Source organism: Myxocyprinus asiaticus, chromosome 25 (assembly GCF_019703515.2).
Source record: "Myxocyprinus asiaticus isolate MX2 ecotype Aquarium Trade chromosome 25, UBuf_Myxa_2, whole genome shotgun sequence".
Lineage (NCBI taxonomy): Eukaryota > Metazoa > Chordata > Actinopteri > Cypriniformes > Catostomidae > Myxocyprinus > Myxocyprinus asiaticus.
Genome location: NC_059368.1, coordinates 16,384,712 through 16,410,464, shown reverse-complemented (window position 1 = coordinate 16,410,464; position 25,753 = coordinate 16,384,712). Strand labels below are relative to the sequence as shown.

The window sequence follows — 25,753 nt, the reverse complement described above, 5'->3', positions numbered from 1 at the left end:
GGCATAAGGGTGAGTAATGATAAGAGAATGATCATTTTTAGATGAACTATTCCTTTAAGTGCCATCCTTCCACTAGGGGCTAGGAGATGGTCCCTGATTTGTAAGCAAAGATTAATAGTAGCTCTTAATGGATGTTGCTTTTTAGAATGGCTTGGACTCAGCATCAGGACCATTTTATAATTCACTTGAAATCACAGTGACAACAGAGTGATCCCAGACTATACACAACAAACATACTCTCTAATTCTTAAAACACCAATAATCTGTCATATAGCCACATTGTTGAACTGCAAACAGACATCGACACAACATTGCATATGCATCATCATAAAATAAGGGCACAGCATGGGAATGATATCAAACATATGATAATCAGAACAAATGAGTTAAATATGAGCTCTGTTTAACCATGTAGGGTTTAAATCCTGTGCCTCTTGCTCTAATTTGACATTCGACATTTGGTATTGTAGTGTTGCAATAGTAAGCAGCAATGTTTGGGCAATGGGATAAAATTTTCACTTGAGAGAAAGGGATTGTTCTGCATTAGGGCATGGAAATGTACAAACACTTCCTGTACTACACAGGCAGCACACAAAAGAGCCTTTGAAAGCAGTTCACATTCAATTGCTGCTGACTAGCTTTTCTCAATCGACAAGCACATGGCTCACACACCCTCACAGACACAACACAAATGGGCCATACACAATCCAGACACTACACAAAGATGCCAACATACTGCTGCTAACATCAGCAGCATAGCTCGCCAGACTTTCTGCTGAGAGAACCTATTCTCTAACAAAGACAAGAGCTCCATACAGTCTCATACATTCAGCAATGTCCTCCTAAATAGACCCAGTATTGACGAGCATGTTGCGTTTTAATAAAAGAAGAGAGGGTAAATTAAATGAATTTAAATGGAATTTGTCTGTCTGAGATGTAACCATGTCTCATAAAAGGCTTTTTGTTAACTGCCCTTGTCCCCTGCTAACGAATTAGTATAGATTTACAGTAAACAGTGTCTGTCCATATTTCTGCCTAAGTTTAATCAAATTGGACATTCAACACATTACTTTAATCTCATTAGATGTAACAAAGGAGAAAAAGTTACTATATTTGAATGTTTTATGATATCTCATGGCATTCCACAAAAGTGCGTATGAGAAAGAGAGAGAGCTGACATTGACCATATTTCAGAGCAATAATATTCTGAATGAACCATATCTTGAATAGATATCTGGCACAGGTTAAGCAGATTTTATGCCTCCATGAAATCCTGGTTATTATGAGTATGCCATAATCTTCGAGTTAAGAGCATATCTGTATGCCGTCTGCAAGAGGAGAGTTGCCCCTGCACAGCAGATCAATTTGTGTATGCCATGTTACAACTAGGATTCAAAGTCAAAATGATAATGTAATACGCAGCCTCTCTTATGCTGAGTATGCTCCTATCTCATTCTGAATGCTCATTATGGGAGCTTATTTGGGATATTCTAAATAGGAAAGGTTCAGGCCGCACTATTGATTGTGTAAATGTATTCAATGTATGCAGCTGTACAGACCATACCAGTCGGATATCTGAGCTGAATTTATTTCTACTGATCTGTCTACACACGACTCCCCAGAGGATAAAGCAAATGTTATGTCTATCCAATAAAAATGGCATATGTGTGTGCGTTTACCTGCCCTCCAGCATCAAATGAGCTGCCAATTGTTTGTGTGTCAAAGAGTAAAGACAAATCAAAAGCTCTTCACTCCTGTCAGAGCCAGACACATGCAATGAGTATGTAACCACCAATCAGTGTCAGAACGCATCACATTAGCACACCACATCAAATCTCATTTGCATAGTTCAGCCTGACCACACAACTCACCTGTCATCAGGACAGTTTTATACTGCCGATGGCTGCCGAACAGTTTAAATATAGGCAGAGATGACCCAAGACGGGGAGAGTTACTGAAATTACAACATGTAATTAATAATGTATAGCCAGCTAGTTATTATAGCAAATTAAACAACAACAGGGTGATCAGGAGCCCAATGCAAAGCGGACAGGGGGTTTGTATAATTCTGAGGGGGTTTATATATGGGATTATGAACAGTCAGCCAGTTGTTATCGCACAATAAACCCCAACAAGGTGATCACACTGTATCACCCTGAAGAGGTTTATTTTGCGATATCAACTGACTGACTCTACATTATCCCACTTATTATACGGCTACTAACCAAATAAATAAATACATGGACATAAAATATTGATTTGCATTGAAATTATGTAATCTGAGAAGAAAGAAATCGGTGAACAGTTGGAAATCAACCTTCGGTTTGCATCTGAGTTCTGTTGGTGTTTATTTTGTGAATATGACCATCTGACTCCTCATTATTCAGCCTATTACAAGACTACTTGCCAAATAAATAAATAAATGCACATGAAACATTGATTTGAGTTTATTTTATTAGCTTACTTGTAGAGATCGCATAGTGAGCCTAGAAGCAGGAGAGATGGCTCGCAGAACCCGGACGAGTGGTCTGATACATCTAAATTCCTGGATGTGTGCGGTTGTTACAGAGCAATATCTGACCGCTGGATGGCGCTATTGACCAATCAGAATCGAGTATTTCAGAGAGCTGTGTAATAATTTTTGATAATGACTGCCTGACTGTACATTAACCCACTTATTACACGGCTACTTAACAAATAATAATAATAATAAAAAAAATGGACATGCAATATCAATTTAAGTTTCAATTATTTCATTACGTGAGAAGAGAAATAAAAAAATAGCAAGGTGTAGGACATTGGCTGTTACGAACAATGGTCAAATATACAGTTTAAAAGTCACTATAAACAATATATTTAAAGGCACAGTTGACCAATCAAAATCCAGTTTTGTAGATAATATAATAATATTGTTTAACCATAAGACACTTGAAAAAGGCACTTAACCCCAGATTGCACCATGGGGACTGTCTGTGCTATTAGTGTGCTGTATAACACTTTTGGTAAATCATAATTAAAGTCATCGGCACTATGTAAATCATAAACAAATAATACAAATAATAATAATACAGGATAGAATGTAAAATAAAGGTCTCTCAATCTCGAGTTGCTGAGCCTGTTGCTGTCAAGGCTTTTCCTTTAACACTATTAACATTTAGGAGAAGAGGAGGATGATAGAGGTGTTAGAGCGAGGTGAGATACCTCAGAAGAAGGAAAAATGAAGAGGAGGTGGAGAAATTAAAAGTAGGAGGTAGTGAGAGACACCCAAATGTTAAACAGGGGAATGGAGGTATGTACTGTATAATGTATATTTACTTGATAATAATCCAATCACTCATTATGCCCATGAGCAAACCATGTGACTGGCCTGTGGTACGCATATTGTAATTCACTTTGGATAAAACTGTATTGAATAAATAGTGAACTGAAACATTTGGGAGTGGGAGTGCTTACCAGGTGACTTGGGATGTCTGATTTAGATTCTGAATCCCATATAGATGACCACAGTTTAATTAAATTCAAATAAAAGCAGACCATTAAAATGAATGAACTTATTGTAAGCAGTTAATTTAGAATAGCAAACTGGTGTTCGATTATAGCCACAGTGGGCCTTAAACAAGCAGTCACTGATGCGTTTTCTCTGGTTAAAATGTCAGGAATAGAGGTTAGAAAAAGAAGTCCATCTCGAGTCAGTGGAGGTGCTGAAAACTGGCAGGCAGCAGGTTAGAGACTACCTGGCACGCAGACTGAATCTCAACAGCCAATGCACACAAATAGAAATTTGGAAAAGACCCCATGCAATGTGCTTCACTTCCCCCACCTCTCCCAGAGAGTGAACAATAACTTCACCATCCTTCCTTATTTCTCTCTCTCTCTTTCCATCTGTAACGCTGCATGCCAGCAGTGTGGACGAGGAGGATGCAATTTGAAATAAATCAAAAGCATCTGTCAAGTTGTTGTATAATGAAAAAGCTTTTTGGTAAAATTTAGATGGAAATTAAATGAAGTATGGGAAATGAATTGCAAAATACTGCACTGTGCAGACATGCACACATACACACACACACATGCACGCACGCACACAGGCATGCACACATTTCATTAACAGGAAAAAGGCTCTGTCTGACATAAAGTCCATTAATGCAGCTCTCCTACATACAGTTACCTAAAATCCTGAGCTGAGCAGCAGAGCAAAACAAGACATATTGCAATAAGTAACTATTTTATAGGTGAAGTATGCAATTTCAGAGCTACTAGAGTCACCAAAACAGAATTGCAAATATAATGCTTGTTTTCAAACAGGTTTTTCGAACACTCCCCTTATCAGCCATTGGTCAAACAAACAGACAGTCCCACCCAAAACTCTTAACAAATGAGTTCACATCCACACTAATACGTTTTAATTTGAAAATGCATCTTTTTCCTCTATGTTTTGGCCTTCCGTTCACACTGAGAAGGCGTTTTTGTCATGAAAACAGAACTTTTTGAAAATGCTCTCCCAAGTGGATAAATTTGAAAATGCCGTCTTCACGTTGTAGTGTGGACTGGGAAAACAATGACGTATTTGTTGTCATGTGACGCAGTCACGTGATCTGTTCAACCAAAACAATCAAGATGGCGGCCCATGTTATAGCGGCGCTGTTGTGCCTCAAATTCACTTTGATAGCGTTGTTAAATATAAATGTTACTATACACACATTCACATTGCATTCCTTCAAAGGCAACAGGAAGTTTACTCGGGATTGGTGTCCGGCAAGCGAACATGAGGACAATTGCGTTTCAGACCGTACATGCAACGGTGATTTTTCGCATTCGTAGTAAGGGGATTTAAGCATTTTCATACGTTTCAGTGTGGACAAGCATCTTTTGGAAAACGCTTGAAAACAGAGTGGACAGAGAGCGTTACGAAAATGAAAACGCAGTATTCAAATGATTAATGTAGACGTGGTCAGTGTTGCTGTGCCAAGTTGGTCAGGATGCTAAAAACAAACAGAGCAATGTTTTGAAAGCACCAAAGAGCCACAGTATTTACATTTTATGGGGAAACAAATAGCTTACTTATAGTATGCATATTAAGCTGGGATATTCTAGCATTGCAAAAATTATTCACTTAGCTTTAATGGTTTAGCTCCTCTTTAAACGTGAAGCCAAACCCTGGAGCAGTAACACACACACAAATAAAGTGTCTCTCTAATTCATTGGTTCATTTACTATTCAGGATGATATGCACAGACTCAGAGTGTGGCAGGTTTCCCATCCATCTTCATTTATCTGGTAAGAGGAGTGCCATTTTCAAAGCAATAAATATGATGGAGTCATGCAGCAAATCAGTCACACTGAAATCATATCAGAGATCACTCTATGCAGGTATGCGAGTAGTAAGGTCTGAAGAACAGGGATAACATTCATGATGTTAAAAATAAAATGGAATAAAATGAGGAATTGTGTTCTGTAAATGGATGAAATAACGTCTGTTGTTGTTTTATTGCAATTGTGTATTTGTGTGTGGCAGCTGGGGGAGATGTTTTACACTCTGCTCTGTCAGCTGATTTAACAAATAATTTAAAAGCAAGAGTTGACTCTGAACAAACTGCATGTGTGATTGTGTGTGTGTGTGTGAAAGAGAGAGAAAGAGAGCAACCATGTGGGTATGAGCATTTCTAAGCATTAATTGAGCTCCATCAGACTGATGAGTTTGACCATACAAATTTATTTTACACTTAATGCAGGAACCCTTCAAGACCTCAAACCTCCTTTACAGGCAACTCACCCACCCTGACAGAAAAGATGTACAGTACAATAGGTGAATCCATTCTACTGAGGCAATGTCTTATCGGCTTTTTTTCCTAATCAGATATTGTCTCTGTCTGTCTGTAGGTCTGTGTCTGGAGTCCTGGACATTTTCCTTAAAGAGACACATCTAAGAGTGATTGAACCAGCCATGGTGTCATGTCTCTTAATTATGTACGTAATTGATGGCTTGTTATATCACTTATTGTCCTAACCACCAAAGATGTACCACCTTGGAATCAGTGCCAGTTGTCTGATGTTGCAGCCAAATCCCATTTCATCCAAGACCTCAGAGAGAGAGAGAGAGAGATAGAGAGTATAATTAAGTAACACTTTGTATGATTGAGTATAATATAATATAATATACTTGTTCCTATGTGCTTCTGATGCTGCAGAAATACAAGATTCAGTCCTCCTTCCAGTAGCGGTTCTAGCTTGTATGGTGCCCTGGGCGAAACCCGCTTCAACATGCCCCCAATGTTGTTGACACCCCCCCCCCCCGCAAGGCAACTGCCCATGTCGCCCATACCTAAATCCGCCACTGCCTCCTTCACAAGTCACAGGCTTAGCAACAGTCTCAACCAAATAGGAATACTGCTATTTGAAACAGTGCCTGTCTTTCTAAACAGAACATAGTGGAAACGTAGAGGACCTACCTTCCATAAATCTTACTTTCTATTGTATTAATGATAACTGTTCGCCTATTTTAAATAGTCAAAATAATTTATTCCAATAATAATATCTGCATTTATGTTGCTCATAGTAGATAGTTAGAGTGAGCAATAAATGATGGTTATTGTGAACCATTCCACTAAACACTTCCATTTATTGATCACTAAAAACATATTCACTCTTACATTAAAAAGCCCCATTTATCCCTGTTTCTAATGTAGATCTGGTTTGCAACATATACATGCATATTAAAATGGGCATTTTCTCTACGGTATAAAGTCATAACCGTGTCGTATATAGACAGTGAGGCTGCTGAGAGGGGCAGCACACCACACATACAGGTATTAAATGATCGAATAAATATTAAGTAATGCTCTTTTTTGTTCATTTGCAAGTGCTGCCATATCAGACCTACTTCAGTTTCTTTTCATCTGCAGAAATGGAGCTATGAGTCAAATCACAGCCACACAACACAGGCTGCTGTGAAACCAGCCAATATTTATAGAAAGCTGGAAATCATCTAACTGAGAAGAATTGAGTTTTAATTTGTACCTGTAGTTATTCAAACGCAGGTCTTGCAATGCTATAATACTACTAAAGGATCACTGGTTTTCTCTACAAATTATGATTTCATTGCCATTGCACACTCTGGCAAACCCATGCGTCTCTACCTCTGCACCTGAATAAGCTCTTTAAAATGCTGAAAGTGTGCACGCCTGCAGAGCACATCTAGATATATGCCTGGTTATAACACACTTATCTATGATTTGATCATCATTTAATCAACTACTGCAGCCATGATCAATAGGAAATGTACACAAACATCTCCTTTAAAAAAAACCAAACTCAGATCACATTGAGATTGAACATTCCCTTCAGAGGCTCAGTGTATATTATGTCATACAAGCAAGTCCGTACAAGACTGTACCAGGAGCAGCTCCAGCTGACAGTCGGTCTCCTGGGTTTTGAAGGTCAACAGGCAGTAGACCCTGAGGATGTCCAGTAACAAGCACATCATGGCCAGAAAACTGTTAACATGGAAAGTGACCACTCAGCCAAAGGCACACACTGACCTACATCATGGGATACCCATCATGGTTAGTTTACTGGGCAACCCCAAGGGGACACCACACTCCAACACAAAGGCATTTGTTAAAAGAAAAATGTTGGCAACACAATGATATTAAAGGACAATTCCAGTTAAGCTCAATCAACAGCATTTGTGGCATAATGCTGATTACCACAAAAATAAATTTTGACTCCTTCCTCCTTTTCTTTAAAAAAAGCACAAATTTAGGTTACAGTGAGGCACTTACAATGGAAGTGAATAGGGACAATGAAAGTGAATGTGGCCAATTTTTGGAGGGTTTAAACAGAAATGTGTAGCTTATAATTTTATAAAAGCACTTGCATTAATTCTTCTGTTAAAACTTGTGCATTATTTGAGCTGTAAAATTGTTTAAATTGTAATTTTTACAGTCATTTTAGGGTTTGTTGACACTACATCATCATGGTAACAAAGTTGTAAAATTGGCTATAACTTTACACAGAAAAGGTTAGTAATTGATTTTATCACTCTAAAATCATGGTTACATGCATATCCTTTATGTCTTGTGTCTATCCTTAACGTCCAAAAATTGGCCCCCATTCACTTCCATTGTAAGTGCCTCACTGTAACCTCGATTTTTGCTTTTTTTTAAAGAAAAGGAGGAATGAGTCGAAATAAATTTTTGTGGTAATGCCACAAATGCTGTCGATTGAGCTTAACTTGTATTGAAGCCGGAACATTCCTTTAACACATCAGATTTAGCCTATAACCCACGGCATCAACAGAAATGCAATATTTTGAAACAAAAACAGCAAAAATAGAAAATAATAGAATTTAAAGATATAAGGCACGTTTCAATGAAAGACGGGTTTGTTGGTAACACGTAGCATGAGTGTAGGTGCATCATATGGAAGAGTTCTACTGTATGTAAATACAGTAGGCCTACTTCTCGCAGCTGTTGGGCATGGTATATGCAGCTATGCGTTGTGAGACAACTGATAAGACTCAGTAGGTTATTTTAGTGTATTAACAGGTGCTCTTGCACCAGTTTGGGTGGAACACACACACACACACACATTCTCCTGTACTGTTAGTCTGTGTGGCCCATGGCATAACATAATGTGCTCTGTGCCAATAACCTTGCTTACAAATTGTCCATTGAACAAAAGTTGCCATTCCATTTAATCCATTGCCGAGGTCAGCCAATGATCAAGGTAGAGCTCAATTGAAAGATGGCAGTGCAAAACTGTTTTACAAGAGGAAAAGCTCTGTTGAACAATGGTAAAGAGAGTAATGCTTGTTAAGCAGCACCATTCTCTTATTAATAATTACTGTTTTAATGCTCTTGAGAGTAAAAAAAGAATGTACGTGGACACTTCTTTCTAATTAACGGCTTTGGCTATTTCAGCTACACCCATTACTAACAGGTGCACATTTCCAAGCATACAACCATACAATCTCGCAAGACAAACTATCATAGCCAGTACAATGGTTTACTGAGTCTGGTGTGTAAGAACTTGACTGGCCTGCACAAGGCCTGAACCCCATTTAACACCTTTAGAATGAACTGAAATGCTTACTGCAAGCCAGACCCAATCTGTCAGTGCCTGATCTCAATGATGCTCTCGTGTCTGAATGGGAGCAAATCCACAGCCATGTTCCAACATCTAGTGGACAGCCTTCCCAGAAGAGTGGAAGCCATAGTTTTGAAATGAAATGTTCAAAAAGCAAATATGGCCATGTGGTGTATGGTGAGAGTAGGAAAGAAAGTCATCTTACTCAAGAACACACAAGGACCAAAGGTTACTTCAAAGGCACTATAATTCTCTCTGTCCCCATTATATAAAGAGCCTCTGCTTAATGCCTAATAAGCAATCTCCATTCACAAAGCATAGGTAACAAAACAATCACTGTGGGCTTAAGGTAGAATGAGGGAATTCTTTCTTTTTTTCTGAATAATAAACTTTTGTGATAATACGGTGGCCACCTATCACTCACTCAGTGTGTTTGTATGTGTGTGTCTGCTCAGGATTTATTCAAGTATGTGTTACAGTAGAAAGGGCCTCTCTCTATTACAAGGGTACTTTTGGTAGAGAAAAGCATCATGGGTATTTATTGCTCCCTGAAGAGCTTTTCTGGCATTAGGAAAAGGATTATGGCCAAGTGTGCTCAGGTACAACAATCTATTGCCTCTCACAGGATCTGTTACAGAGTATTTCTGGATACACAGTATACAATGTAACTGCTATAATCTTTTTGCAGATACATAGTTCCCTGTCAGATGAGCAAGTACTAATGGAAAGATAGATTATTTGTAATAGTACAGAGTGAGCAAATATGTTTGTTTATTTTTATCTGAATCAATATGATGAAAAAGAGGATAATGAAAGGGGCTGAATATAGGGATGGAGAAAAGATGATATTGCTAACATTATAAAGACACACAAACACACATCTGCAACATTTTGATAATGTGGGATTCAATATACTGTAAAAGCAGTTAAAAGGTCAGTATGGGATGGTTCGATATCATAGACCCTGATTATTATTGAATTATTGTACTCACTGTATGCAACAGTGTTATCCAAATATGAGTGTATAAACATGAAGTCTTTATTAAAATGATGAGCAAATCACAGAAATGTATTGCTGGATGTTAGAAGTAATTTTAACATTCTCTTCAGTAATAAAGTTTTGAGATTCATGTGATATTACAGTGCTCTTAGAACCAAGTTGTTGCCACTTGACGCTTTCCTGAATAAATCAAGATGTCAATTACAGACTGTGACCTCATATTGTGACCTTATCATGACCAGATGGCAGAATATGCAAGCAAATTCTGTCCCTGGCAGAGTTAATATTCATTGTGGACCTGTATCACTATTCAGAGTTATTGGACATTTTTCTTCAGTTGTTTTCTCAGCTAAAAACTGTTATTCATCTATTTAAACTTGTGTATTATTTGAGTTGTATGGTTGTTTAAATTGTCGTTTTTGTGTTTACTGTATTACATCGTCATGGCACCGAAATTGTATATAACTTCACAGATTAATTTAGAAAGCAATTCTATCATATAAAAATTATGTTAATATGTATAATGTTTATGTCTTGTGGCTATACTTTTGTAACAGTGAGTATTTTAACGTTTATGTATTGGCCCCATTGAATTCCTAACCATGAGGGTTAGGTTTAGGGGTAGGGTTAGGGGATAGAATCTATAGTTTGTACAGTATAAAAATCATTATGTCTATGGAGAGTCCTCATATGGATAGCTGCACCAATATTTGTGTGTGTGTGTGTGTGTGTGTGTGTGTGTGTGTGTGTGGGCGGGTTTAAGTGGTTTACATTTTTTAGGTTACAAACTGGTAATTACAAGGGTATTATGCTATAAATGTGGTTTATGAGGACATTTCTAATGTCCCCATAATTCAAATTGCTTAAAAAAAAACATACTAAATGATGTTTTTTGGAAAATGTAAAAATGCAGAACGTTTTTTGTGAGGGTTAGGTTTAGGGGTAGGGGACAGATTCTATAGATTGTACAGTATAAAAATCATTATGTCTATGGAGAGTCCTCATAATGATAGCTGCACCAAAGTAAGTGTGTGTGTGTGTGTGTGTGTGTGTGTGTGTGTGTGTGTGTGTGTGTGTGTGTGTGTGTGTGTGTGTTAAAATATGGATGACATCCCTCAGTGGCTCTGTGTTTGTGTGGCTGACTTTAATTACAGATAGAAGGATAATTCAGCTATATTAACTGACACCACACTTTCACATGACAGGGAAACTAACAGCCACCGATATACACAGAGAGTCATTTAACCAGTGGCGAATTCTCAGGGCCAGCAAAGCCTTCTCTGATGGCCTAACATGCCAAATAAATAAATATCTTTCATCCTTTCATTCTCAATCACCTTTTTGCCTATGTATTTTTAACCGCTTTCCACTCTTAATTAATCTACAAACAAATAGAGAAAAACGAAAACTTTATCCAGTCAGAATTTATTCCTTGATGCTTACAAGCGAAGTGTGACAACTGTTTCACAAATCGCATGCCCGAAGCAGCATGTGAGTCTGAGCTCCACCCTGTCAGGCCTTCAGAATTTCCACAGAATCCCTCAACAGTGCAAATGAATGGGCAACTAAAGTCAGACTGTCAGATTCATCAGCCAATCAGACTGATTTAATTGTTCTTGGTGGGTGTGATCTTTAGGATGTGTCCCAGTCAAGGCCTTCTAGCTGGCCTTGAGTGACGCAATCACGCTTTAAGTGATGTATGTATTTTAAAAGCGAAGAGCGCGAGATCGTCATCACTGCTGCTATCGCCATTGAGAAAGAGATCCTTATGGATTTAAAAATATGAGATGTTCTGCATGACTGTGTGATGCTTAATTTATTAAACAGGAAAGGAGGACTGATTTTCATTTCAGGTAAATTGGTAAGTGCTTTTTGCATTGTTATAGCAACATCAGGTGTTTTCTAAGTGTAGATTAGGCTGCTGGAGCATTCATTGTGAGATCAAGTTTTGAAAAGTAGTGCTACGTTCCATTCAACTCGGAAAGTCGGATTTTACAACTTCCTGCTAGGAAAAGTGCAATGGAATGCATCTTTGAGTCAGAATTACAACTTGTAGGCTCGTGCAGAAATTCTCAACTCCGATTTCGGCGAGATGCAGGTGCATGATGTCACACAAACATGTCGATACTCAGGGAGATATACAAAGTAAGTGATAAACATTCACTTTATTAAGTAATATCGATAAATGAGTTCGTTTCCACATTACATGATATTAAAGCTTGTTTAACAAACGCCTGCAGAAACAGGTGTATAAAACATTATAATCTCTTTTGATAATCGTACACCTGTAGCACAAATGCTAGTGCTGCAGCACTGTTTATCAGTTGGGTTGCTAGGAGACATCTCTAATGAGAGTCAAACCCCTGCTAAGCTAATGGGAGCATTGCAGTTTTGTTTCCTTAAACGTATATTTTTAGATAGATGTTTCCAGGTATTATAGACCTCCTTATTAGATTCATATGAATAATTATGATTTTTGAATGTCTGTTTGGGAGACGTTCATTTCACAAAACAGTCATGCTGCAGTTAAAATTAGGCTTGCTTGAGCATTAAGTGTCGTTTCAAGTTCTGGCTTTCATGCATGGACGTGTTTTTAAAATGTCAGTTGGTATTATTAGTTGACTGCCACATAACGTATTCTTAAGGCATAGCATCTTATTCATTGTGAAACTGTGTTTTCTTAATGGCATGAATCACACTGAAGGCCTAGACTTAAAATGCACAGCCCGCAGCTGCATTTAACACATGCATATGGACACACACACAAACAAACATACAACATACTAGAAAGATGACTGGTGATGTGTCATAGAATAGTTAAGGTTGTAGAGGAGAAGTCCTTCAGTGGCCCTTCAAGCAAAAAAACAACAGGGGCTGACATCTTTTTTGTTCATTCATCCAAGCAGGAGTCAACATTTGCATGTGTCTAAGTATGTGCATGTTTATATTTAAGTTACTTGACGGAAAATGGATGGTCTTGTTCGTTTTGAGAAAATTTTATAACAAGCCCTTGAGCTACTCAGTGGCCCAGAAATTCTAATTAATAAAGATCTCTCTCTCTCTCTCTCTCTCTCTCTCTCAATTTTTTCTTTTTTTTTTCTTCTCTACCAACATCAATTTCAATTTAATTAAAAGGTGGAGATAAAAATGGCGTAATCTGAGATTAAAATAAGAAATGGATTCAGTAACGAAGGTGAATATTCTCTTTTACACAAACACACACTGCTAAAGAAATACAATTCTTGAATTTGACCTCTGGCCTCTTAATTTGATAAGAAATCAATCCAAGAATATACCCCTGATTAAGGGTGTCAGGACAACAATAGAAAGAGCTGAAACACACACACGCACACACACACATGTTGGTGCGGCTATCCTTATGAGGACTCTCCATAGACATAATGATTTTTATACTGTACAAACTATAGATTCTATCCTCTAACCCTAATGCTATCCCTAAACCTAACCCACACAAAAACTTTCTGCATTTTTACATAAAAAAAAAACAAAACAAAAAAAACAAAACATTGTTTAGCATGTTTTTTAAGCGATTTGAATTATGGGGACACTAGAAATATCCTCATAAACCACATTTATAGCATAATACCCGTGTAATTACTAGTTTGTAACCTAAAAAAATGTCCTCGTAAACCACCCAAAACCATACACACACACACACATACAAATACACACACAGAAACCTGTGCATATATGTAGATTTAAAGCTAAACATGACTTTTTTACTAGTGAGGACCACCTAAAATGTCCTCACTAGCGGGTTTTCTAGCACTATATTAGTGAGGACATTTTCAAAAACTTGGCACTCACAAGTATAGCCAAACCTGTTCACACACACACACACACACACACACGCACACGCACACGCGCGCTCTCTCTCTTGTTGCCATGGTGATGAATAAGCATGGTTGTGGGATTGTGTTAAATGCTAAAATGCTGCAAATCAAAAGGTGACACCTGCAGCTCTCAAATCATTTATGAACAGAGTAAAAATCATTTCAGTGTCATTCAAAGAAAAGCACACAGAACACAGCTAATGATACAATAGGGCTGTATTAACACTGGCGCACACACGTGTACTTGGCCATTTAATTTGGAACATACCATAGACTTCTATTGCATTTACGTATATAAAGCTTATATAAAAGTACTATTGACTAGCCCTTAACACATACCCTATTCTTATCCCTAAAGAAAACATTTAGCAATTTTATAATCTAGTGTATATATATATATATATATATATATATATATATATATATATATATATATACACTGTATATATATATATATATATATATATATATATATATATATATATATATATATATATATATATATATATATATATATACACTGTATATATACTTTCAACCAAGTATATCAGCAATGTACATACTTATTACCAAGTATGTACACACACAAAATAATCAAATAGCTCATGATCGTTCACAACAGAAAACAAAGACCCATGTCATCTCGAGCAGAACCACCACATTTTTAGACAATGTGTCAAGTAAAAAACTTTAAACAGAGACACCTGCGTTGTTTCATTCTTTGCTGTAATCCATGATTCCATACAGAATTTCACCCGGCAAAAGTTCCGCAGCCTCCTTTCCAAAAGGATACCGGTTAGAACAAAATAAAAGAATGTTAAAAAAAAATTTTCTTTTCTATTTTTTTTTAAATGACAGTACTCTGCGCTAAGGGGTGGGTGAAATACCAACTGCAGTGTTGCCAAATCTCCCAAGAGAAACAAGCACCCTGGTCTGGAAAAACAAGCCCAAAATAAGCCACTTGCCTCACCAAAATAAGCAAAAATAGGCTATTTTTTTTTTTTTTTTTTCTGTGTGGTGGATTTATTGACATAGAAATAATAACAAGCAGTTAATTAACAGTTAAGTGTAATTTTATTTACAGATCTGCTTCTCAGTCAAAACACAGCAGCATCAAATTTGTATTAATGCATCATAACTAACAATAATTCAGGGAAGACGTGGAAACAACTGAGAAATGTACTTTTTACCTCTAATAATGTTTTCTTTGTATCTGGATTAGCTGTGCATGTATATGTAGTAATTATACACAGTTGTTAAAAAGGTCTTCATTCATAGAATGCAACATCCACAAAGGGCAGTTAAGCAAAGAAATGTGTGATGCAGCAGTTTCCTTTAGGATCAAAGCACACGTTTAATTGTTTTGGGCAAATGAAGTGGTGTAGTTCAAAAAACTTACTTTGATAAATGCTTTGGCCTTTAGTTTCATGAAAAAATTACCGGAAACAAAATTAACCGGTTATAACCGGTTACCAGCATTTAAAAATAACGTTTTCACTCGAGAACAATTGAAAATCACTTTGTTCCAGTTTTCAGTTACCTTCTACTAAAAATTCAGTTCATTTTAGGTTTTCGTTTTCGTTCCTTGAACCGTTTTTAGTCGCTGGTTGTAGTACTCGAGACCAGACTCAGAGAAGTGTGGACTCGGACTTTACTCAAAGACCGTTCGAGTTCCTTTTCAAAAAATAAACTGTGAAAGCTTCGACTTATCTGACAAACATTTTTTGACTGTCAATATCAGTGAATATGATGTGTGTCCCGTATTTCAGTCGGCTGCGTGGAATCAGATCTAGTGATACCTGATTCACAAATAAGTCATTCTATATTCTTGAGTCTGAATAATTTGCAGCAGTTTCTCACTCAGTAAAACAGCATCGGGATATTTAAAAAATGGAAAACAAATCCATCGTTAGATCATTTTCAGTCATTTTTTGAGAGGTAACTTTGAGAAACTTCTATTGGTGCTGTGTCATTTTAAAAAGGAGCCATTCACACCAAACACTCATTTGTGAGTCACTTTGGATAAAAGTGTCAGCTAAACGACTAAAAGTAAACGCAAATGCGCCTTTGAGTCCATCCATGCTGTTTTTAATTCGCTTTTCTATGTAAATGTACTAAACGGACATCTTTGACCATTGCACCATGTATGGCTTTGTTTAAAAAGAACATCAACTGTTAAAAACAAATCTCGAGACACCTGTGTTCTACTCTATTCATTGCACTGCGTTGGTCTGAACAGCCTCTCAGGCTGGGCGTACATGGTGCGAGTTCTTACACTTGGGAGGCCCAGCACACGAGTCAATTTATCTGATAATCATACAGATGCAGTGGTACACGACACGACTTAACCACCTGGCTAATTCCGAAGCAATCGCATGAATTTTCACGCTATTTATCATATGACATAAAGCCAGAGGAGGAGACTGCTTTAATTCCTTGTAGCTTGCTATTTACAGTAAAAAAGAATACTGGCATGGCCAGGGGCTGCATTCGCTGAAAACTTATCTGCCAATTACAAAAAATATATATACAGTATGGATAATTATTACAAATGCTGTCCAACATTTGACAGATTCAGATTTCAAAGGGAGGTTGGGTGATTTCATGACTTCATACATCAGTCATAATGTCAAGTGTGTTTTGCCAGTTACTGCATGATAATAAAGCACACAAAATGTACAAGATTAAAAAGAAAGTGTGGAAAATCTGCGCACCATTTCTGTCGGTTATAACTGAAGCGCAAACATGATGTTTAGTGCAGAGTTATTTAAGTGGAGTAGGGTACCTGTATTATTCAGCTTTAGATGTAGGCTACGTCCTTCTCAACTGTGTCACTGCTTGCATGTTGACAGCAGACATACTGAAGAAGATCCGTGAGGTCTTGTCCATGTGAATGCACTTTAAAGCCACATGTAACAAAGTTTAAAAAATCTTGTTTTAGCACAGCGGTTGATTGACAGCTAGAACTTTCAACCTAGAAGTCCTTGGTTTCATCAGACTCGCACTTGGGGAGTTGGGGGGGAAAAAAGAAAGAAAAAAAAAATCACATATCCACTACCATGCATATACAATTATAACAGATGCTATACCCCCCTAAATGTAGCCCTAGAACTGAAACTAATGCAACTATGATGAATAAAAATAGACCATGAAGGAAAATTTACAACTCTGTTCATCAGAGTGATAAAGATTGTTTTCTAGCGCAACCCGTATGGCAAATGATTTGTTTGAAGAACAAACATGAACAGCATGACGTTTCTGTAGAAACCTTCCCAGTGATGTGGTCATCAAAAATTGGGGAAAACACAGTTTTTACATTACCATTTTCTCCAAATGTGTAAAAGCTTCATGAACACTTCGTTTTCATTGACCGTGTGAGTTGTAATACCTTCTCCTGATTGGTCAACTTCAGGTAGATTGGCAAATCGGCTCGTTCAATCGCACACACCTCACAAATTCAAGTCGACAGCGGCCACATTTTTTAGACAATTTAAAAAATGATGGGGAAGCCGCTCAGCTCCAGTCGTAATTCCTCTCTCACGATGCGAGTCGCGACCACACAAGCAGCAACGATTTCCAGGCGATCTCTCCTGACTGGAAAAAATCGGTCGGGAGCTCACACGACAGCCGAAAATCACACCGTGTATGCCCGCCTTAAGTCTTTTAGAAATGCATAAGCCATTAGTTACATGAATGCCACACATACTGAAGAAAACATAAAAATACTTCTCTCAATGTCATTAGAACTGAACGGATTGGTGGTGGTTTTGCACAAAAACCAAACAAACAAAAAAACTGTGTTTCTGTGCGTACCTCGAGATGAAATCCTGCAGGCAAAAGCAAGCAGAAATGCTTACTTGACTTACAATGAATGTAACATAGTAGTGCAATTGAGGAAATTGTAAACAAATTGAATGTAAAAGTTCAGATTCACTTTTGCATAAACATTATCATATTTAATACATTATCGTTTGGTCTTTAGGCCTATTTTAGTTATAGCACATTAATACTGTATTTTGTATAGCAGAAATGCTTACTTGACTTGAATGGAATGTAAAAATAGTATACAGAAGCTGGTAGTTTGAAATGCATGCTAAGCCACATAGGCATTTTGCACCTTTAATTTGAGTTTTTCATGGACATTTTGTTAACACTGACATGTCGTAGTTGTAATACCATTGTGTTTACTTAGGCTAGGATGTGGCATTTATTTCATTTTTATTCCCGACTGGTAGTATTGTTTAACCAACATAAGCTTAAGCAAATAATAAATGAAGTATCTGATATATGAGATTGATTGAGATGAGTTATTATAAAGCAGGGGTCGGGAACCTTTTTCACTAAGGAGCCAATTTTAACATTTTTGGTTGATGCATTTTTTTCAAAAGAACCATACCACAAACGAATAATTTACTATTTTCAAAAACAATGTTTTTCAATAAAATAAAATGTTTATATTGCCCATAGACTACTCAATAACAAACAAATATGTATAGAAATGAATAGGTAACGTGTTGCAATAGGTAACATTTTGCAATATGGAATTGAGTACACGTGTTTGTGCGGGTCTCCATAAAATTAATTCATTTTACAATTGTTCATGAAAAATGTATCTTCCCTTTTGGACTGGGTGATATGTAAAAAATATTTGAATGATAATCGCATTTAAAATATTGCGATATCCGATTATATTGTCAACCCCCAAGGTCAGTGAATATTTTTGCTTGATTGATTTTGCTTTAAAAATTACATTAATTTACTGAAACACGAAAAACTTAAACAAAAGACATTTCTAAATTTAAATTGCACTTTAAACAAAACGAAAAGCAATTAAAATAACGAAAGAATTAAAGAATCTTATATATATCCACCTCCCCAAATACAAACATTTACCGTCTCCAACGGCCCCATTTGCCATCACGCAAGCATCCGTCAACGACACCAGGTGAAAAATTACTAATAGCCTACAAATTGAGAACTAAAGACAATTATAAATGTAAAGATAATTATAATAATCACCATAATAAATAAGCCTAATAAATTCCCTTGTGTTCCCAAAAAATGCTGCCAAATGTGTGTTCTTATCAAATGTGTTTGTATTTTGTTTTGGTAATACAGTTTATGCTGCCTAAAGAAAATAAAATAAAACTCAATTTTAGGTTCAAGGTGAACATGTCTTGTATTACTTTATGATTTAATCACTTTCGTCTTTGTTTCTTTAATACAAAGATACCTGTATATATTAATGAACCTGCAGAGTTGCGTTCACAATGTGTAACTGCTCTGTGGAAATAAAGCTAAACTTACAGCACCTCACGAGATGATCGGAGATCATGTGCAGCCTTCTCATAGACAACATTATTCTTCTAAAGTTTTCAGTTGAATGAAACAGAGAAAAAGGAGTGATAACTCTTTACATATGCTTGCTCCACAAGACAGTGTCCCATCGCACGCCTCTGAACAAACAGCGAATCAGACATGAGCACTGACGGCTTTTCTTTTGTCTGTTCCTAAAAAATATAATAAAGTGTGTTTCTTCAAGTGCAACTTTGTGACTAACAGCATTTCTTGTCATGTGTCACTCCGATACGTCTTACAGGTCACCCACCTGTTGCAGGTAGATGAGCAAAATTACCCGCGCATGAAATACATTTGGACGAGGAACTCGCAAACTGGATTGAGCCTCTTTGCATTTTGAGGGTGGCGGGTGATATTTCACACCCTGGGTGCACATAAAAAAAATAACGAACGTTCATAAAATCGCTCGTAGAAAATGCTCTTAACAGCTAAAATCAAACTCTATGCATGTGCGTGTCTAGGAGAAGCGCTTTCATTGCACTTGTGAACAGCGGAGCTCACTGCGCACATGTAAAATCAGACGCGCATCGGCGGCTTTTCTTTCATCTGTTCTTCAAAATATAATCACGTTTCGTCAAACGTACGTCTTTGAGTCTAATTTCTTGTAATATATCACTCCGAGAAATCTTACAGGTCGCCTTCCACAGCGGCTGGTACATCAGCAAAATACTCCGCATGAAAAATCCGCATTTGGTGGGTGCTCATTTCAAACCTTGTTCACCAGGGGTAGGCTGTATGACAAATTCGGAAGAAAGGAAATCAAAACTGTCATTGACTTCAAGCTTTGCAATCACACCCACACTTTCTGTTGGAAAATTATCTTTAGAAAGTTTTAAACGTTCATGTGTTGGTGAATCAAGCCACTTGATTTTTAACAAAGAGCCACTTATGGCTCACGAGCCATAGGTTCCCGACCCCTGTGATAAAGGATTGTCTAAATATTTATACACACATACACAAAGAAAGTTTTTTTACCCAAAATATAGCACATGAGCAAAATCTGACCCAAACACACAAGCTCACACAAACACACATGTACACATATTTAATGAAAAAAGAGCTGAAAAATTAAAGCTACACTATGTAATCTTGCGGAAGAACATTATTTCGGTTGTACTTCGGCTCTGCACCTCTGTGCGGATGAATGTGGTTCGAGGCACCGGTGTACACATGGATACACGACATCTTATCAGAGTGAATGGACAAATAAATAACGAAAGAAAGGAAAATAAGGATATCCGTAAACATGTCATCTGAGCAGGTAAGTGCCATATCTTATGCTGTTGTTTTACTTATAGGAAACATTGATGTTTTGAAATAAATGATGTTACAAAAGTTAGGCAACGTTCATTAACATTAGACATAACGATTGCTAGTCTGATAAGGTCAAACGTTGTAACGTTTTTATAACTGCAGGATATTCTGGCCAAATAGACCACGGTAGTAACTAATTTATAGATTTTTATTGTTACCAACCAATGGTCAACATCATTTCAAGACTCACATGTCCTTGGCAAGCCTAGAACTAAAGGATTTATTTATATAAATGATTGCCGTTATAAAGAAAAATACACACGTGTGTTAGCAAGTGAAAAGTTCTGCACTGATTACAGTATAATTATTGTATTTCACTACACACACAGACGTTGTGTGTGTGTGTGTGTGTGTGTGTGTGTGATTAAACAACTATGCATAAAATATCAATAATATATCATACCTTTTGAGTAAGAAAAAAGCCATCTCTGGGACGCTTTTAAATCCTTTCAGTTGTAGCTACCTCTGAAAAGCCAAGCCGATGTTGATTCGGGTTTTGTTACGGACTCTGTCGCTTTCCCTTTTTGCTTGTGGACTCTGCTCTGTTTGGGGTTTCTTTGTTTTTACAACCGGTGATTCCCCAGAGGTTTGCCGTTTTGAATGATCCATGATAAATTTTTCTCGTTTGTTGTGACAACAAACTTTCAGCTTCACGCTACTCCCACACCATACAAGCGCTACAGTTGCCGGAGCTTATTTTCTCTGTGTACGTATATGACGTCAACACGCACGGGTGAATGACGTATGAATGCAATTTCCTGCGAAATCTGTCCCGACAGCTCTAAAATATAAAGAAATCTTATAGGTTTATTAAAGTGTATTTGGGTAAAGACATGGTTTGGAAGATGGATTTTTGTTACACTCTCTAATTAATAACATAACAAAAAAAGTTACATAGTGTAGCTTTAATTATACTCACCTTATCACACCAATTTATTTTAAGAAACATAAAGGGAGGTGTGTGTATGAGTATCTGTGTGCGTTGAAGTGATTTTGCTATGTGTTATTGTGCATGAGTCCATTTTAAAGCAGTTTCAAACACTGTAAAGACACACACACACACACACACACGCACACACACTACAGTGGTGTCCAGCAGAGAGCTTGTTCACTCTGTTCACTGTGGCTTATCGATCTGATTCTCCACTGTGATAAGCTGAAACATGTGTCCTTGTAGAGCACTGAGGCATTGTTCAGGAATGAACACACTCACACACACACACACACACACACACACACACACACACACACACACACACACATGTTGGTGCGGCTCTCCTTATGAGGACTCTCCATACACATAATGATTTTTATACTGTACAAACTATAGATTATATCCCTTAACGCTACCCCTAAACCTAACCCTCACAAAAAACTTTCTGCATTTTTACATTTTCAATAAAACATAGTTTAGGATGTTTTTTTTTAAGCAATTTGAATTATGGGGACACTAGAAATGTCATCATAAACCACATTTATAGCATAATACCCTTGTAATTACCAGTTTGTAACCTAAAAAAATGTCCTCGTAAACCCAAACCCGTACGTACACACACACACACACACACACACACACACACACACACACACACACACACACACACACACACACACAGAAACAAACGCAATATGTTGTGTTCTTTGAAACAGGCAGAGGTGGGTAGTAATGCACTACATTTACTTGAGTACAGTTTTGGAAAAAATTTACTTTCAAGAGTAGGTTTAAGTGTTTTTTTTTTTTTTTCTTTTTTTCTCTTATTCAAGTTAATTTGTAATGAAAAAATTTACTTTTACTTTATTACAATGAGCAACATTCCTTTTGTACATTACTGGTTTTAATAAAATAATTTTCAATAAATGCATAATTTATTGGGAGATTTTTGAATGGGACTTTTATAACAGCAGAACTTTACAGCTGCACTCTGTCACTCGAGTCGAGCTCATCACTGACTGCTGCAGCAGCAGCAAGCGCTCAAAACAAACACTTTCTTTCATCACACAATGCTTTCATATTACAGCAAGACAGGTGGGTGTATCAAGATTAGAATTACAGCTTCAATTTAAGAACTTGTTTGGTGAGTTTTGGTGATTGTGATAATGTGAGCTTGTCTGTGTTGTGGTGATGGTTATTTTCAGGGTGATTCTGTAACTACAGGCTCTTATGACTTCAGTTTCCACAGTAAGTATACATTTTTTTTTATCAGTGCCTACTGTATAAATCCATGTAAACATCTGCATTAAGTGTAAATGCCTTTTTCTCTGAACTTAAATAAGCCTAACATGCTTCCAAATACAGAGATGAAGTGCAGATTACCCTTACTGTCCAAAACTTAGGATCTAAATTCTTTCTACACTAAAAATACTGTACTAACAATGAACGAATAATCTATACAGAGCTTTAAAAAGCTGTGAAATAATGAGGGTAGCATTAATAAAGCATGATCTTGCTTCGTTTAATTCAGCATTATACTGTATATGACTGGGCCTGTGGAATATTGTGTTTTACACCACAATAATTACTAGAAACTGGTTTCCAAACTTCTCTTCTAATTGACAGATTTGTCAAAATCTGACAAGCATCCTTAAAGTGATAGTTCAGCCATAAATTCATGTTCTGTCATCATTTCCTCACCATAATGTTGTTCCAAACCTGTTTGACTTTCTGCATTTTGTGGAACCCAAAAGATGTTAGACAAAATGTTAGAGACTGACATTCTTAGTCACCATTCCCTTTTAAATTTGGAGGGGGAAAAAAAACATGCAGTGAAAGTAAATGGTGACTAAGGATAACATTCTGTCTGACATCTTAACTGTGTTGCATTGAAGAAAGAAAGTCATACAGGTTTGGAAGAACATGAGGGTGAATGATGAAAGAATTTACAATGATAATAATAATAATAGCAATAATAATAATTATTATATTATTCTGTACTACATGTTAAATGTGTATTATGTAATGGAATATTGGGGAGTAAACCCAATGGAAAACTCCATTAGGTTACATATGAAAGTAACTAGTTACTCTCTACTTGAGTATTCTTTTAATTGGATACTTTTTTTACTCTTAAGTAATTATTAACATCATTACTTTTACTTCTACTTTTTTCAAGTAATTGTACTTTTACTTGAGTACAGTTTTTGACTACTATACCCACCTCTGGAAACAGGAACTATCATATATAGCCAATATATATATATATTTATTTTCTGTCGTGAATGTATCCATATGTTTGTCTGCACATGTCCTGTATGCATTTCTCAAATTTTCTATTAATCAACATCAATAGTCAAACTATCAGACTATCTATCCAGAGTCTTTTACTCTTTATGATTTATACTTTGTCCTGTACCTGTTCTCCTGATTTATATGCTATTTTATTCTTTTAATTTTATTTTTAGATAACTATTTCTCAATGAGTGTATTACTTTTTATTCTTATTTCATGTTCTTAATTGGTTTTTATTTTATTTTTTTATGTATCTTGTATTTTCTTTAAAATGTATATGTAAAGCACTTTGAATTGCCATTGTGTATGAAATGTGCTATACAAATAAACTTGCCTTGCCCACATAAGACAGCACATTTTCGCCTGTCAATCCATAGCAGGCAAATGCAGGAACTCACCAATTCATCTCCATTAGTCTGACAGCCCACTCACTGACTCCATGAAGTCTGCTGGATAAAGGACTATTAGTAAATGGCAAAAATAAAATACACTACAGTAAATCAGGAGGTTATTGATCTACAGAATATTCCAATAGATTATTGATTGGCCCAATGAGTTTAGCTGCACTCTCAACTCAGAACAGGTAAGAGTATATTTTAAGAGCCTTTAATTACAATGAAGTAGCACAGACAAAGATTAAATTTAAATTATTATAATCCACAAATACACATGTAAGATAGAAATAAAGAAAAAAGCATTTATACGTATGATATAATTACACTTTTGTGACAACAACACCATTAATCTTCATTTATTAAGAATCAGTGGTCTCATGCTGATTCAGTTGTGTTTATTCCACAGCCAGGGCCGGAGTGGGATTCATATTCAGCCTGGGATGTCATGTCCAAGTCAGCCCACACCAAAAAAGGGGGGTTGGAGGTGAAGATGATAACAATAAAAAAGATCACAGCAAAAATGTGCAATATATGTAATTACTTGAAAATTATTTAAGCTCTCCATGTCATTATACCACATACGGCATTCACTAAGATTTTCACTTTGTCATAAGACATCATTGTATGTGTTGTAAAAATAAGTGAATGTTAAAGGGATATTTGATCATTTCCTCACCCTCATGCCATCCCAGATGTGTATGACTTTCTTTTGCAGAACATGAATGAAGATGTTTAGAAGAACTGTTGGTCCATTCAATGCAAGTAAATGAGAAGCGGTGAGAAACAGATCAATAAATTAAGTTATTTTTTACTATAAATCTCCACTTTCACTTTCATAAGCACTCTTCTCTCTTAAGAGTTCTTCTTCTGTTTTTGGTGATTTACATAAGCATATCGCCCCCAACTGGGCAGGGAGGAGAATTTATAGTAAAAAAAAAAAAACTTAAATATTGATCTGTTTCTCACCCACACCTATCATATCGCTTCTGAAGACATAGATTAAACCACTGGAGTTGTATGGATTACTTTTATGCTGCATTTATGAGATTTTTGTACCTTCTGAGTTCTGATCACCATTCACTTGCATTGAAAGGACCAACAGAACTGAGAAATTCTTCTAAAAAGCTTAATTTGTGTTCAGCAGAAGACAGAAAGTCATACACATCTGGGATGGCATGAGGGTGAGTAAATGATGAGAGAAATTTATTTTTTTGGTAAACTAAGTTTATTTTAAAGACTATCTAGGCACATAATAACACTATAGAACTGTAAATGTTTATAACACTTTCAAGATGCACATGCTCACACTTTAAATGGTCAGTGCTTTGTATTATAGATAATTAAAATAGCAACAGATCCAGTGAAACAATTAAGGTTGAGTGATTGTTTTTACATTTTTACATGCCATTCAAAAACATGCCATTTTACAATGATAAGAGTGAAATAAAAGACTAAAAAGAACACATTTGTACTTTTCTTTTACTGGGAATGTAAATGTTCAGGACAAAGGCAAAATGGAACA

General features: G+C 36.6%; 1 protein-coding gene across 1 annotated transcript in view; it reads right to left on the bottom strand.

The window, feature by feature from the left end:
• Positions 1 to 5,815: 5,815 nt before the first annotated feature.
• The window catches only part of LOC127415965 (sterile alpha motif domain-containing protein 5-like), a 152,188-nt gene continuing 132,250 nt past the window's right edge, over positions 5,816 to 25,753 (bottom strand). Inside the window, exons 2-3 of the mRNA XM_051655026.1 lie at positions 24,235 to 24,285; positions 5,816 to 6,078 (exon numbers count right to left, since the gene is read on the bottom strand). Of these exons, the coding sequence (XP_051510986.1) occupies positions 24,265 to 24,285 (21 nt within the window). The 3' untranslated portion in view covers positions 5,816 to 6,078; positions 24,235 to 24,264. The remainder of the gene's footprint in view (positions 6,079 to 24,234; positions 24,286 to 25,753) is intronic.